We start from the raw sequence: 13,343 nt of genomic DNA on the forward strand, positions 1-13,343 counted from the left end.
GGGAGGGAGGGAGGGAGGGAGGGAGGGAGGGAGGGAGGGAGGGAGGGAGGGAGGGAGGGAGGGAGGGAGGGAGGGAGGGAGAGAGAGAGAGAGAGAGAGAGAGAGAGAGAGAGAGAGAGAGAGAGAGAGAGAGAGAGAGAGAGAGAGAGAGAGAGAGACAGACAGAGAGAGCGAGGGAGAGAATACAGTCTAGGAGCACATGCCCGCGAGAAATGAAGCGCGTTCCTCTCGGAATTATTTGTTAGCAGGCGACGGTGACGACGACGGCGACGGCGACATCCATGGCGCGGATCGTCCCGACGTCCTTTGGTGGCTGACGCCGCGGACGCCTCCCGGCGATGACGTCAACGGCCGACGCGCGCGTACATCGGCGTCGCCGCGCCGGCTATTTTCTGATCGATACACGGACGCCGCTGTCGCTGCTTCTCTTCCCCTAATCGATATATAGAATGCTCCCTTCTTCTTCTTCCACCGTTATCCATAATGGCTCGGTGAACTTCGCAGGGGCGACTCGTGTTACGCTGAATTGTCAATCTCCTCCTCCTCGGCGCGGGGTTCGAAGTAACAGATATGTCTCGTAATGAAAACGAGAGATTCACAGGGAGGTCCAAGAGCACCGGCTTCACTTTTATCCACGACCCGTTGTCCCATCTCGTCAAATTGCATCAATCTTCTTTGCATCTCGCCAAGAAAGCCTACAGCTAGAAGATTAAAGATAGAAGTTATTCTGAAAAATGTCATACTGTTCCTTCTTGCGTGATTCTACTTGAGATTTATATTGATATAAATATTGGAGGTTTTATTAACACCCTGTATAAGCACAGGAATCTTACAATTATGATTATTTACATGCGCGCGACGCTTTACAGGCCCGCGGCTTCAAGATTGACTCGTTGCTAGAATTGCTAATGACGTTAGAGGATGTTTTTGTGTTCATCAGGACAGTCATAGACGCGTTACTGTCGCTCAACATCACGGCTCTTCTTCGACGCGAAATCACTACACCTTTGTTGAGTTGGTTCTTCTTCTTCTTCACCGTAGATGACATTGTCTTCTTGACATCGACCGTTAATGAAACGTCTATCTCTTTTTCCGGTTTCGTTTCTTTTATCGTTGCTACTTCCGGCACAGTTTCGCAATATCGTGGATTCATGGATGAATCTCGGACAACGTTAGACTCGGAAGCATTGACAGGAGAAGGATCCTGAACATAATTGTGATCGCTAAGACACAAGTGATTTATCTCGCTACTTTTGCCGGATGTCTGTCGAGAAATATTGCTTGGTATTTGAGGTGCATCTTTATTCTCGGTGTCACAATTAAGCGCAATCTCGACTTTTCCGGCAACCTCAGCGGTGGAACTTTTTAATTCTTTATCGTCAATTTGTCGAATATTATTATCGCTATTGTTCCCCTCTGCAATTATAACAGGACTTTCGATATTAGAATTATTTACTTTGTCCTTGTTAATAGTACTTTCGACATTAGGCTCGTCTATCTTTCTGACTTCGGTAGCACTTTCGGTGTTGGTATCAGCCATTTCTTCGATTTTAATAGCTGTTTCGGTGACAGAAATCTTCGATTCTTCCTTCACGCGATTTTTATCATCATCGTCAACATTACTGTTGCATATCCGATTAATCATTCCAGTAGTATAAGTAGTCGAATTCGTTAAATCCTCATTACATTGAAACTCGCACACCTGTTCAATCATTCCAATGGTGCAAGTAGTTGAATCCGTTAAATTCTCGTTACATTGAGACTTGCATATATCTTCAACATTGTCACGATTCTGTACCTCGTCTGTAACTATCGCATCACTTTTGTCAGAAGGATTTAATTCTGCTGTCTCTCCAGGATCCTTCTCTATTGTTTGTATAAGACATGATACTGCTTCGACTTCTTTTGTACTAATATCTGTCACATTATTTAATTGCTTTGCTGTAATTATATCATCTTGAAGAGTGGTCGATTTGTCATCTGTTACGGATGTAATCATAGGAAACATAGGAACGTCTTTACTTTTATCTTCCATTAGAACAATTTTTGTATCATTTTCAACCACTTTATGATTTTTGGAGATTTTCATCGAATCAAATTTCTTTTCGGGACTATCTACAATTTCGCCTTCTTCTAGACTGCTCGAATCCTTCGTTGCGATATATATCGACGTACTTTCTATTGAATCTACATGATTTGTTCTATTTGATTCATTCTTTACCTTATCCTGTTCAATAGTTTTTTTGGCACTGTGATTCATTGTATTATTTACAATTGTGCTACTGGAAGACGCCCGAGAATCCATTTCCACTGCAATTTTGTCCCTTTCATGCACATCTTTGTTGCACGAAACATTTTCTGTTGTCTTTTTTATTCTACGACTCTCGTATTTCTTATTCATGTACGAATTATTTCGTTCCTTGTCTTCAACATCGCTTAATGAATGTCTGGATTTAATCCATGCCACATTACCACGTTCTCTATTCCTGTGTTTCGTTTTACTCTCATTTTCTATGCTCTCATAATTCCTCTTTAATCTGTAATCTCTTCGTCCTTTCGTTCTATATTGATTGTCGTATTTATAATCATCGTATTTTCTATATGTCCTATTTGATCTTTCTCGTGGACGATGGTCGCTTAAACTTTCATAATCACTCCTGCTTCTAGAATAACTTCTTCTCGACGAATATTTCGACGAATAAACATTCTTCTTGTAACCATTATGAAGCTCTTTTGAGACGTGATTCGATGTCGAAGCAATCCGAGAACTACTTTTGTCTTCTCTTTTCCAACCATTTTTACAATCTCGACTCTGTTTTGATGTGTCTTGATGTTCCGAAGCAGCTCTACGTTTGTCGAGTGAAATTTCTTCTTTAAGAGGATGGACAACATTTAGTCGATCCTCGAACTTTGCTTTCATTTCATATTGCGCAAGATCGTCTTTCAATTCATACTGCACAATGGAATCGTAATCATCGATTTTGTCTTCGTTATCGTTGATCTTTAAACGTTTACTTCCATGCGTATCATCTTCTTCATTTATCCTCTTTCCCGAATTCTTTCTACATAGATTTTCTGTAAACAATAAGATTGCATTCTACTGAATTATATTTTTAAGAATAAAAAGATTTGTTTTGAGTTGAATATATAAACTCTTCCAAAAATTTAAATATCTTTTTTAAGGTACAAATATTAAAAACGATATAAAAAAGATATAAAAAAGTACAATAGTATATATATTTTAATTTTGAAGAATCAAAACCTTTTCATATTATATAAATAAATTGTATAAAGTTTAAAAATTGTTTTATACAATTTTATTTAACCCCCTTATAAAGTATACATATATTACCTGAATCAGAGTGTCGTGTGATAGTATTAGATTCATTGCCATTATTTATATTAGATTGAGACCCATTCTCTTTATCACTTTCCACAATATTTTCTTCAGCAATCTTTTTTTTAATTTCTATATCAAAATTCAATGATGTTTTCTGCTTTGTATTTTCTTTCTCATCCTTTATAATTCTTTTATACAATCTTTCCGCGAATAATGTAGGTTGTTGGTCGTCATACTCTAGCTTTTCATTTTTATGTTCATTGTGAAATTCAGTTTCATGCGATACAGTTTCATCCTCTTGTGAATGCATTAAAGGAACATCTTCATATTGTTCAACTATCGTATGCTGCTGATGCGATGACTTATAAGAAAAATCCCAAGATTCACCCTTGTTATTTCTTCTGAAGGTTGCATCATCTAATCTGTAATCATTACAATGACATTAAAAAGAAATTTTGCAATATCACAGTATTCATTGTACAGCATTCATCGTACCGCTTTCTAAGATCACTTATCATCTTGTCCTTCCGTGCAATCTCAGCCCTTGCAGTCTTCAATAAGGAGGATATATTTTTTTCTAAGTTCTCCTTGATCTTTTGGATATTTTTAAGTTCACTTTTGAGTGAATTAAGTTCTTTCTTTAAGTTCTCGCAATTACAAGGCTGATCCTTTATAGACATTCAAAAGTATTAGCTTGGTATTTAATTTTTTATTTAATGAAAATTATATTTGTAATAGTATTATTCTAGACAATTTTCATATTTTAATATTCTAACAATACGATTATAGAGTTACAAAAATATAGATTTATAAAAATTTTTTTAAAATATTGCACACATAAAAATCTGTGAAAATCAATATATAGTCAGCTATTATCTGTTGAACATCTTTACATCAAAGCTAATTTTCACAAGATTTATCATCATAAATTGCACGGGATATAACACCACATATAATTCCAATATTATTTACTTTCAAATCGTTCTTTAATTCAAGAAAACAAGTAGAAGAATAACGATTTCGGAAATAAGTATTGAATTTTTATATAAATTAAAAAATGCATATTCTTTACACATAACAATACTATGAAAAAAGCTATCTTAAATGCCATAAAATGATAAGATTCCATATGTGTAGTAAAAGAAAGCTATTTCACTACATGACAGTAAATGATATACTACATGAATATAATAAATAATGCAATTATATGAATATAATAAATGCAATTATATAAGAACAATAAAAACAACATAATCATAATTATCCTAAGATATTAAAATACAAATACAGCCTTATGGCGGGAAAAATGTAACGTTATAGGTTATGTCAGTATAATTATTAACAATTGAACAATTTCTTGGGGTCACATTTAATCAAAAACCAATTTTATTCTTTTAATGCAAGTATTAACTAATTAATATTTATGTGTACATGTACTTTTTTTAAGAAGGAAATCGTGTTAATCGAGATCAATATTACCGTAAATGGTTCTCACATTTTTATCAAGATTCAAATTAAAGCTCGGTAAGTCTGCATAAATATCAATGTCATCCTCCATTTTACGTTATTTCTCATAGAGACGATCATTATTCCGAAATGACCATTTCTTTCTCTCGCTGTATCGAGTTGCATAAATGTAAGACATTACAGCTGATTCTGACAATGCGCGATCCTCCTCGAACCATGTGCGACACTCATAGCATTAAGGCCGGTATTCATAGTCCGTTCTTATATTTAAGATCGTCTTAAGAACCCATTCAACCAATCAATGACCGCATTGCAGCTATTTGATTGGTTGAATGGGTTCTTAAGATGATCTTAAATATAAGAACGGACTATGAATACCGGCCTAAGGTGCTTTTTCACGAGTCGCTGAAACCGATTGTTTGAGCGACAAAGGCCGGTATTCATAGTCCGTTCTTATATTTAAGACCGTCTTAAGAACCCATTCAACCAATCAAATAGCTGCAATGCGGTCATTGATTGGTTGAATGGGTTCTTAAGACGATCTTAAATATAAGAACGGACTATGAATACCGGCCAAAAATGATCACGTGACAACTTTTGTCGCTGAACTATTATAGGCTGTGTTCCGATTCTCCACCTGGTGGGTAATAGTCGGGTGAGTGGGTGATGGGCGGAGCCTAAAGCCGACGGCACACGGTACGATTTTTTGTACTGGATTTGATAAGATTTAGTAAAATACTAAAAATGCACCAATCAGAATGCAGCATTTCTAATATTTTACTAAATCTTATCAAATCCAGTACGAAAAATTGTACCGTGTGCCGTAGGCTTAACAAAAAGTGTCCAAGAGGATTATGGAATCAGAACGCACTCGCCATAATTTTCCGGCGGGAAAATTGAAAACTAAACACCAAATTGTTGCAAACATGGATGAGCACTGGCGAGCTGTTGCACTTACTGCAATTGCTCTTAGTAATGATTTTCTTCGTTGTTACGTATTTTTTGATACAGATAGTGAAACCAGTGATGATTCGGACTTAAATGAAGGAGATATAAGAAGAAGAGTTCAGTTACGTGGAGTTCAACGAAAGCCTCCAAGAATTGAAGGTTATGTTGAAATAATCATTCCAAGAATGAACACACAACAGTTTAGAAGGCATTTTCGCATGAGTCCAACAACATATGAAAATCTGGAAGCAAAACTTGGTCCTTTGCTTTCATTTTCTGAAGGAAAAACTGTAATTCCAGTGAGAAAACAATTACTAGGATCGTTATGGTTATTAGCAACACCTGATTCTTTTCGGTAAGTTTCTGATAAACATTTGCTCTTGTACAATGATTTAATTAGTATGAATTATTGATTTCAGTTCTGTAGGGGAAAAGTTCGATCTTGCTAAGAGTTCATTGAACAAGAGTTTCATGAAAGTCATTAAATGTTTGAATGATATAGCAAGCCAAATTATTTCATGGCCAAGAGGCGAAGAACTTAATAAAGTGAAAGCAGATTTCAATAAGAATTCACCATTGCAAAATATAATTGGTGCAATTGATGGCACGCATATTCTTATAAAAGCTCCTAAAGTATGTAATTATGTTATTGATATCCATTGTAACTGTAATGTAAGTAATTAGAATTAGAAAAAAGAAAAAATAGTATTATGCATTTCTTTCTTTTTCAGATTGACTCCCAATATTACAGAACCTATAAGAAAACATATGCTATAATTTTGCAAGCAGTCTGTGATACTCGTATGAAATTCATTGACTGTTTTGCAGGATTTGCAGGTTCAGTTGGAGATTTAAGAGTTTTCAAAAACTCAGACTTATGGAAAGAAGTTCAAAGAGATAAACAATCCTATTTCCCAAATGATGAATACATTATTGGTGATAAAGCATATCCTGTTTTAACATGGTGTATTCCCCCATATATTGATCGTGGCCAACTTACAGTTGTAAGATGATTACATATCTTGTATTTTATTACATAATATTACATATCTTATATTTTTTCTTGTAGTAAGAGAATTTGTTCAAATATATTAATATATATATTTTATCTTTTCAGGGTCAGAAAAAATTTAATACCGCTCTTTCATCAAAACGATCAGTGATTGAACGTGCATTTGCACTACTAAAAGGTAGATTCCGTAGGCTGAAGTTTCTTGATATGAACGTAGATGAAATGATCCCCTATGTCATAATTGCTTGTACAGTATTACATAATATATGCCTGGATGGTATTGACGAAAATGATATAGAAGATTTCATACAAGAAGGTGTGGAAGTGGAAAATGATGAGGTTTATATTGGAAATATATATAATGAAGAGGCAGGAGAAATAAAACGTGAATACTTGTGTGCACTCGTCGCTGAAGCTTAATACTGACACAATTTGATTTTCATTCTTTTTATAAGAATTCATTTAAATTAAAAAAAATATAACTGTTCTAATATTTAGCAGAATTCATCGAAACGTACTTTTATAATGTAAAAAAGATGTGTAACTATATTGTAAGATAGACACGATAAAATTTAGGGAGATAATAAAGAAAATATATTATATTTAATTATACTTATTTTTATTTATTAAACTAAAACTTACGTTCTAAGATTACATTGTTGCATAAGAACAAAAATTATATATATGAAAAATGATATAATGATAAAATAAACTTTCTACTACTTTTCAATGTAAAAACATCTCTTTTAGCTATACTAAATATAAATTTAAATTTATACTATAATTAAATAGTACAACTTATTCTTAATATGAAAATTTAATATGAATTTAATATTTAATATGAACTTTTTCTGTTGATCTTCTTGAGAGTAACGAAAAATTAACTAAAGAGAATTTTAATAAAACTTCACAATCTTACCTTATATATTACATAGAAAAATAAATGATTCCTGACTAGAAAAATGGAAACATTTCTGAACTAAACATTATAAATGGAACAGTCTTTGTATTCAAGTATCACATCTTTGTAATTATGTATCACATACAATGAGCGATTACTAACGAAAAAAAACAAGTAAACAAAATTGTTTAAATCACTATTCAAAAGTGAATACATAAAATATGAAAAAAATAAAGAAACAAAATATTTTATGAAAACAAAATCAATTACATAAAACTACAGTATAAGAACATTCATGTCTTAAAACATTTTGAAAGATAAAAGTATTTTTATGAAACTGTATCAAAGAAATCTAATTACTGTTTCTTTGAGTTTTATTTTACTTTTTTAAAATAAATATTTAAGTTTTTAAAACAATTTACTAGTTTTGATATGATTACATATAAAGCAAATGCAATAAAATAAAAAGATTCAATTTTACAATATTTTTAGATGACTATTCTAAGGCACGCTCGAAAGCGCGTATCGCTGAGTTTACAAGTGATCTAAATTCTAGTGAAGCAGAAGATAGTTCTAAAAGAATAAGAATTCAAAAAATATTATCTTCCTCCTCATCAACAGAAGAAAGTTTCCTTTCATTACCACAACCACCAAAATTAAAAAGAAAAACTAAAATATTGGAGCAGGAGAAGGAAAATATTGGAGCAGAAAATTTTAAATCAAAGTATAATTCTCCCAAAAAGATTACATCATATAATATAGAAAATAGTAAGTTGTTACATATTAATAACATTTAATTACATATTTTGATTAATATTTGTGCATATTATATTTCAAATATATATATATATATATATATATATATATATATATATATATATTGTTACGTCCTGTCGGCTTCACGTTTCTTCCTTTCAAGATTAAACATATATATATATATATAATACTCTTCCAATCGGCGACAAAAAGACCGACCGACAAACAGAACCGTTCTCGCGATACAACAATTTTCCGGCTTGCGATGAAAAAGGCCGGCCGATAAACAAAACCGTTTGTCAATAATGTCATAAACATTTTTGAACATAGGCCCAAACAAATACGTCAGAAAACTTGAGGTATTCCCGCCCCGAAATTTTACACGCCCTCAAAAATTACTATAAAAAGGAAGTACTCGCGGGATCATTTACCATTATTATTACTTATTTTTACTCAGACATATATATTATATTTTATATTTCTAAAATTCTTCTTTTTACAGATAATTCAATTTTTGATAAAGATGTTGCTTCGACAAGTTATGATACAACACTACAAAGTAAGTGTATTTTATATAGTAAGTGTATTTTATAAGTTTCGTCATTTTATAGTCTTATACATATTCATAAAAATAATTTTGAGAGACATTGTCAACGGGCAAACTAATAATAGAAAATTAAACATTTTTATTTAAAAATAAATTTATGAGAAATTGTTATGTGATGTATTTTTTTATAGGTGCTTCATGCAATTCAACATGCAGTTGTTGCAGTAGTAAGAAACTTGATGGTAATATGATATAAACATTACACACAATATACACATAAATATTGACAATAAATTTCAATATAATAATAAAATTAAATATAAATTAAAATAATTTTTTTCAGAAAAGACTGTTAAAAATTTAGTGGCCCAAAATTATTTAATACGAAGTGTGGTCACTGATATATTATCTGAAGTCAAAGATATTAAATTGAACCTAAAAAATGTCTCTCAGCAAACAAATGCTAACAAAGAAAAAGAACAAATAATTTCAATATTTAATAATAAAGATTAAATTTTCCCCTTCAAACCGAAGAAGAACTTCAGACAGTGGAACTTATTCTGGAAAATGAAAATGAAATTACTAATGCGGTAATTAAACTTTGAAGTCTATAATATTACTATTTTTACTTATTTTATTAATACGTCATAATTAATTTAAATTAAAAATAATTACGTTATACATATACATACATATATTTACACACATGCATACATCCACATACATATATACATATATTAAATAGTATGTGTGTAAAAATTAAATCGTATTTATCACATTACATTTCACATGTAAAATATATTATTTTCATTTTTTAATTATATTTAGTTTGTAAGCAACGTTTATTTATTTTTTAGATAAATGAATTGCAAAATCTAGGAGGAAAGAATGGATATGAATTTATTCGAAGAGCACTTTCAATGATAATGACAAATAAACTTGCAGACAAATACAGCTTTTTTGGGAGAAAACAGAAAAAAGCATTCTGTGACCTCAATATTTGTAAAGTTTTAATAAGTGAGTATTATTCTAAAAAATAATTATTATTTCACAAATATTCAAATAAAAAAATTTTAATCCAAATTATTGAAATTTGTAATTATAAACATTAAAAATGAATTTATTGAAAAAAGCTAAAATATGTAAAAAAATTTATCTCATATTTTTACAAAAATTAGAAATTTGCATGCGTTTGATTCACTGCATTCTATTTTATGCATATGCACATATAATTTAAATAGTACATAATACTACATCTAATAGTACACTAATAGTATAGTCTAGCATCTAATAGTATACTATTAGGTTAGATTTAATTTGATAAAGGCGCGTATTATGCGTGAAACGCAATCCTATTCTACCTGTATAAGACACTACTATGTCTCTTGATAATACTTTCTTACAAAAAATTAGCAATTCCCAAATAATTCAAAATAATAAACATATAATCATACACATAGCATAATTTATTTTGCTTATTATTTTGTTAAATTGCATAAATAAAATAATTTTAATATTCTATTTTAATGATATTATTTTAAATAGGTGCATCAACGAAAGGAAGATATTGCGAAACAACTAAACATTCGGAAAAATGTATCCAAGGATGGTTGAGAAGAGCTGCTGAGAGGGGAAAATTAAGACATAATTAAATAAGAAATAATTAATTTTAAAAGAGATTTCGTTTAAAATGTTATTTTATTTTATTCAAAGAATATTTTTGTTTCGTTTAAAAATTTTATTATTTCTTTTATAAATAAAGATATATTATAAAAAATATTTTATAAAAAATATATATTATATACTCTTATAAATAATATATATTTTTTATAAATTTTTATATATATTTTTATATATATTTTTTATAAATTTTATTATTTCTTTTATAAATAAAGATATATTATAAGATATATTATAAAGATATATTATAAGATATATTATAAATTTTTATATATATTTTAATATATATTTTTTATAAATTTTATTATTTCTTTTATAAATAAAGATATATTATAAAAAATATTTTATAAAAAATATATATTATATACTCTTATAAATAATATATATTTTTTATAAAGAATATAAAGTTCGAAAACAGTTTTATTAATATATAATAAAAAAAATATTACAAGAATATATAATCACAATAAATATGTAATATGTTATAATAAAAATTACTATATTGAATTTTTTGTTTGTTAAAATTTGATGTTAAAGCTATATTAGGAACTTAATTTTTTAGTAGGATATTAAAATATTTTACACATTAATATGGACGGTAGTCAATACTTTCAAACATTAAAAGAATTTTTTTAAATAGGTAGGTATATAGATAAAATATTATTCAATTTTAATGCAAATTAGAATTAACTTGTTAACAAAACTCATTGGACGGTATTCATAGTTCAATCTTATTTCTAAGATTGTCTTATAAAATCTCATTCAACTAATGAAATAATGCTGCGGCCATTTCATTGGTTGAATGGGATTTTAAGACACTCTTCAATATAAGATTGAAATATGAATACTGTCCAAGTTTTACTAACAAGTTAACTCTAATTTGCATTAAAATTGAATAATATTTTATCTACATATCTACCTATTTTTAAAAGTTTTTTTAATGTTCGAAACAGGTCCAATTTTTGTCTATTTTGTACTTAAAATGGACATTTTTTGAATGTCCAAGAAAGTAACATTGGATATTTTTAAAATGTCTTAAAAACGTTCAACGATCTAATCTGGATGTTTTAAATACGTCCGAAACGTCCAGTATATATGTTTTTAATACGTTTTTAAAACGTTACTGTGCTGACTGGGAAGTCAGTTTATTATAAATTAAACTAACTAAAAAGAAAAAAGAAGAAACTTTGGAATTCATGTTAGTACCAGTCCTTTGTCCATTTCACCAAAAATTAAGTACGAGTTTGGTGGCGCGCGTAGCGACAAAATGAAGAAACACATGCAATATTATAGAGTATCCTGAAAATATACGAAAAAGAATATACTAATACGAGATATTCAAAGTATATTCTGAGAATATATGAAAAATAATATACAACAAGAGATGTTATGGGATTATTCTCAGTATATTACATCTGTAACGTATATTTACAGTATGAGTATAGAATATTCGAATGATATCATGTGCTGTGTGGGTTTTATGCTGAGTATATTATAATTTTCTGGACTGTAGTAATATTTAATATATAATTTTTGCTATATAAATATATATTTCTGATATAAAATCTATTTCTACAGATAGTAAGATCGGCTGAGTTATGTCACAGAATATCGGAAGGCTTACATCAAAATGCGAGAGAGAGGAAATGGCATATAGCAATATGAATCCATTGCTGATGTTGTAAGAGCAAAAATAGATATCTCTGTAGATTTTATTATTTTTGCATCTGAAAACTTGAAAATTGCCCATGCCTTATCGGAAGTAAATCTTCTTTTGTATTTTCAAATATATATAAGCGCACATTTTTAGCATATTCTTTTATGTTATCATTTTTTTTGTTAATTATTATTGATTATTATTGATTACTTTGTTAATTATTGTCAATTAAGAAGAAATATATATTTATATAGCAAAAATTATATATTAAATATTACTACAGTCCAGAAAATTATAATATACTCAGCATAAAACTGATTTTTTATACAAGCTATAAAAAAAATTCTTCTATATTTTTTACTTTTATTTTTTCACAAGAAGTTATTTTGTCAATTATGATTAATTGGATTACATATATTACCATCTTTTTATATAAATTTTATTATTATATAGTTTATTATTTGAAAGCGAATATAAAATAACAATTAAATACATAATCACAAATTGTGATCATTTTCTGAATGATGACTACATTATAAAACAATTATAAAAGATTTACTTATTTATTGGTAGAAAAACATATTTCAATTATCTACGCTTATCCACGATCCATGATATATTATGCGATTATGCGGAATTAATAATAAATTAGTCATGGATTAAAAGTTACAAAAGAGATAAATTTGCTCGTTTTGCTTACACTTAAAGTCAGTACACATGAGAAAATTTTAGTATTTACCATAAGCAAATCAACCAATCACAGGACGGCGTCCATTTTATATAGCTTCCGGCTAACTTCACAATATAAAAAAATTTAATTAAAATTAAACGAATGACTCACAAACCTTTTTAATTATACTTCAAAACTCATCATACGAAATACAAACGATTCATAAGGAGAATTTTTAATATTTAGTTATGTTCCCAGACAGCACAAAAAGGCCAAAGATGTCTTAAAGACGTCTAGAGGACTTTAAGACATCTTTAAGTTGTCTTTTAGATGTCTTTTGGACATGTGTGTTGTCTGGGTTGGCT

At 29.6% G+C, this 13,343-nt stretch overlaps 1 protein-coding gene and 1 pseudogene across 4 annotated transcripts; one reads left to right on the top strand and one right to left on the bottom strand.

Moving 5' to 3' along the window:
- Positions 1–37: 37 nt before the first annotated feature.
- On the bottom strand, positions 38–5,039 carry Flash (FLICE-associated huge protein). 3 transcript variants are annotated; one of them, XM_083098851.1, is made up of 5 exons: positions 4,836–5,039; positions 3,836–4,008; positions 3,353–3,762; positions 850–3,075; positions 38–701 (listed from the first exon to the last, which is right to left on the bottom strand). In XM_083098851.1, the coding sequence occupies exons 1-5, from the start codon at positions 4,896–4,898 to the stop codon at positions 517–519; spliced, it is 3,057 nt and encodes a 1,018-aa protein (XP_082954977.1). In that variant the 5' UTR covers positions 4,899–5,039; the 3' UTR covers positions 38–516. The 3 variants fall into 3 exon arrangements, with proteins under 3 accessions (XP_082954977.1, XP_082954979.1, XP_082954978.1); XM_083098853.1 differs by having other exon boundaries at positions 4,820–5,039; XM_083098852.1 differs by having other exon boundaries at positions 562–701; positions 834–3,075.
- A 2,720-nt stretch (positions 5,040–7,759) lies between these two features.
- On the top strand, positions 7,760–11,145 carry LOC145970618 (uncharacterized; annotated as a pseudogene). The gene is made up of 7 exons (XR_014438554.1): positions 7,760–7,794; positions 8,117–8,436; positions 8,927–8,983; positions 9,163–9,213; positions 9,315–9,561; positions 9,829–9,988; positions 10,517–11,145. The product of XR_014438554.1 is annotated as an uncharacterized LOC145970618 (transcript).
- The last annotated feature ends 2,198 nt before the right edge of the window (positions 11,146–13,343 follow it).

Source organism: Camponotus vicinus, unplaced genomic scaffold (genome assembly GCF_025532165.1).
Source record: "Camponotus vicinus isolate PSW18456_S1 unplaced genomic scaffold, iyCamVici1.0 SCAF_4, whole genome shotgun sequence".
NCBI lineage: Eukaryota > Metazoa > Arthropoda > Insecta > Hymenoptera > Formicidae > Camponotus > Camponotus vicinus.

Bases quoted from the DNA above. Each gene is read 5' to 3' on its own strand.
- Flash (XM_083098851.1), bottom strand. From the start codon at position 4,898: ATGGAGGATGACATTGATATTTATGCAGACTTACCGAGCTTTAATTTG. The intron at 4,009-4,835 runs GTGAGAACCATT...ATGTCTATAAAG, and splicing joins ATTTGAATCTTGATAAAAAT to GATCAGCCTTGTAATTGCGA. The intron at 3,763-3,835 runs GTACGATGAATG...TAATGATTACAG, and splicing joins ATAAGTGATCTTAGAAAGCG to ATTAGATGATGCAACCTTCA.